This window comes from Cynoglossus semilaevis, unplaced genomic scaffold (assembly GCF_000523025.1).
Source record: "Cynoglossus semilaevis isolate Cse_v1.0 unplaced genomic scaffold, Cse_v1.0 C18768757, whole genome shotgun sequence".
Classification (NCBI taxonomy): Eukaryota; Metazoa; Chordata; class Actinopteri; order Pleuronectiformes; family Cynoglossidae; genus Cynoglossus; species Cynoglossus semilaevis.
Window position 1 is genome coordinate 1 of NW_007595039.1, and position 459 is coordinate 459.

General features: G+C 58.8%; 1 protein-coding gene across 1 annotated transcript; it reads left to right on the top strand.

Moving 5' to 3' along the window:
* Positions 1–5: 5 nt before the first annotated feature.
* LOC103399742 (C-type lectin domain family 11 member A-like) lies at positions 6–453 on the top strand (the record flags this gene model as incomplete). The annotated part of the gene is made up of 1 exon (XM_008338378.3): positions 6–453. A coding segment is annotated over one exon (432 nt), but the record flags the coding sequence as incomplete, so codon positions are not given.
* Between the last annotated feature and the right edge of the window lie 6 nt (positions 454–459).

Consider the following 459-nt stretch of genomic DNA (forward strand, 5'->3'; position numbering starts at 1 on the left):
CAGTTTTCTTCCTGTGTTTCCTAGGTTGTCACAAAGGTCGCAGGTTGGGATACAAGTGTTACCTGGTCTACAACAACTTTGAGGATTACGCCGGAGCATCCAGGAAGTGTCTGGAACGCGGCGGCCGTATGGCGATGCCCCGGGACCGCAAGGAACAGGAGGCGTTGGCCGACTACGTCAAGTCCTTCTTCCACCCGGGGAACTGGCCCGTGTGGCTGGGCGTCAACGACCTGCGCTCCGAGGGTCTGTACCTGTTCGACGACGGCACGCAGGTCTCCTACTTCCAGTGGCGCAGGCACTTCCTCTCCAGTCAGCCTGACGGAGGGAAGCGGGAGAACTGCGTGGCCATGTCGTCAGACGACGGGGACTGGTGGGACCACTACTGCGACCGGAACATGAACTACGTCTGCGAGTTCGACGACAGGGTGTCACTTTGAAAACTGACTTCTTTACGCAGCC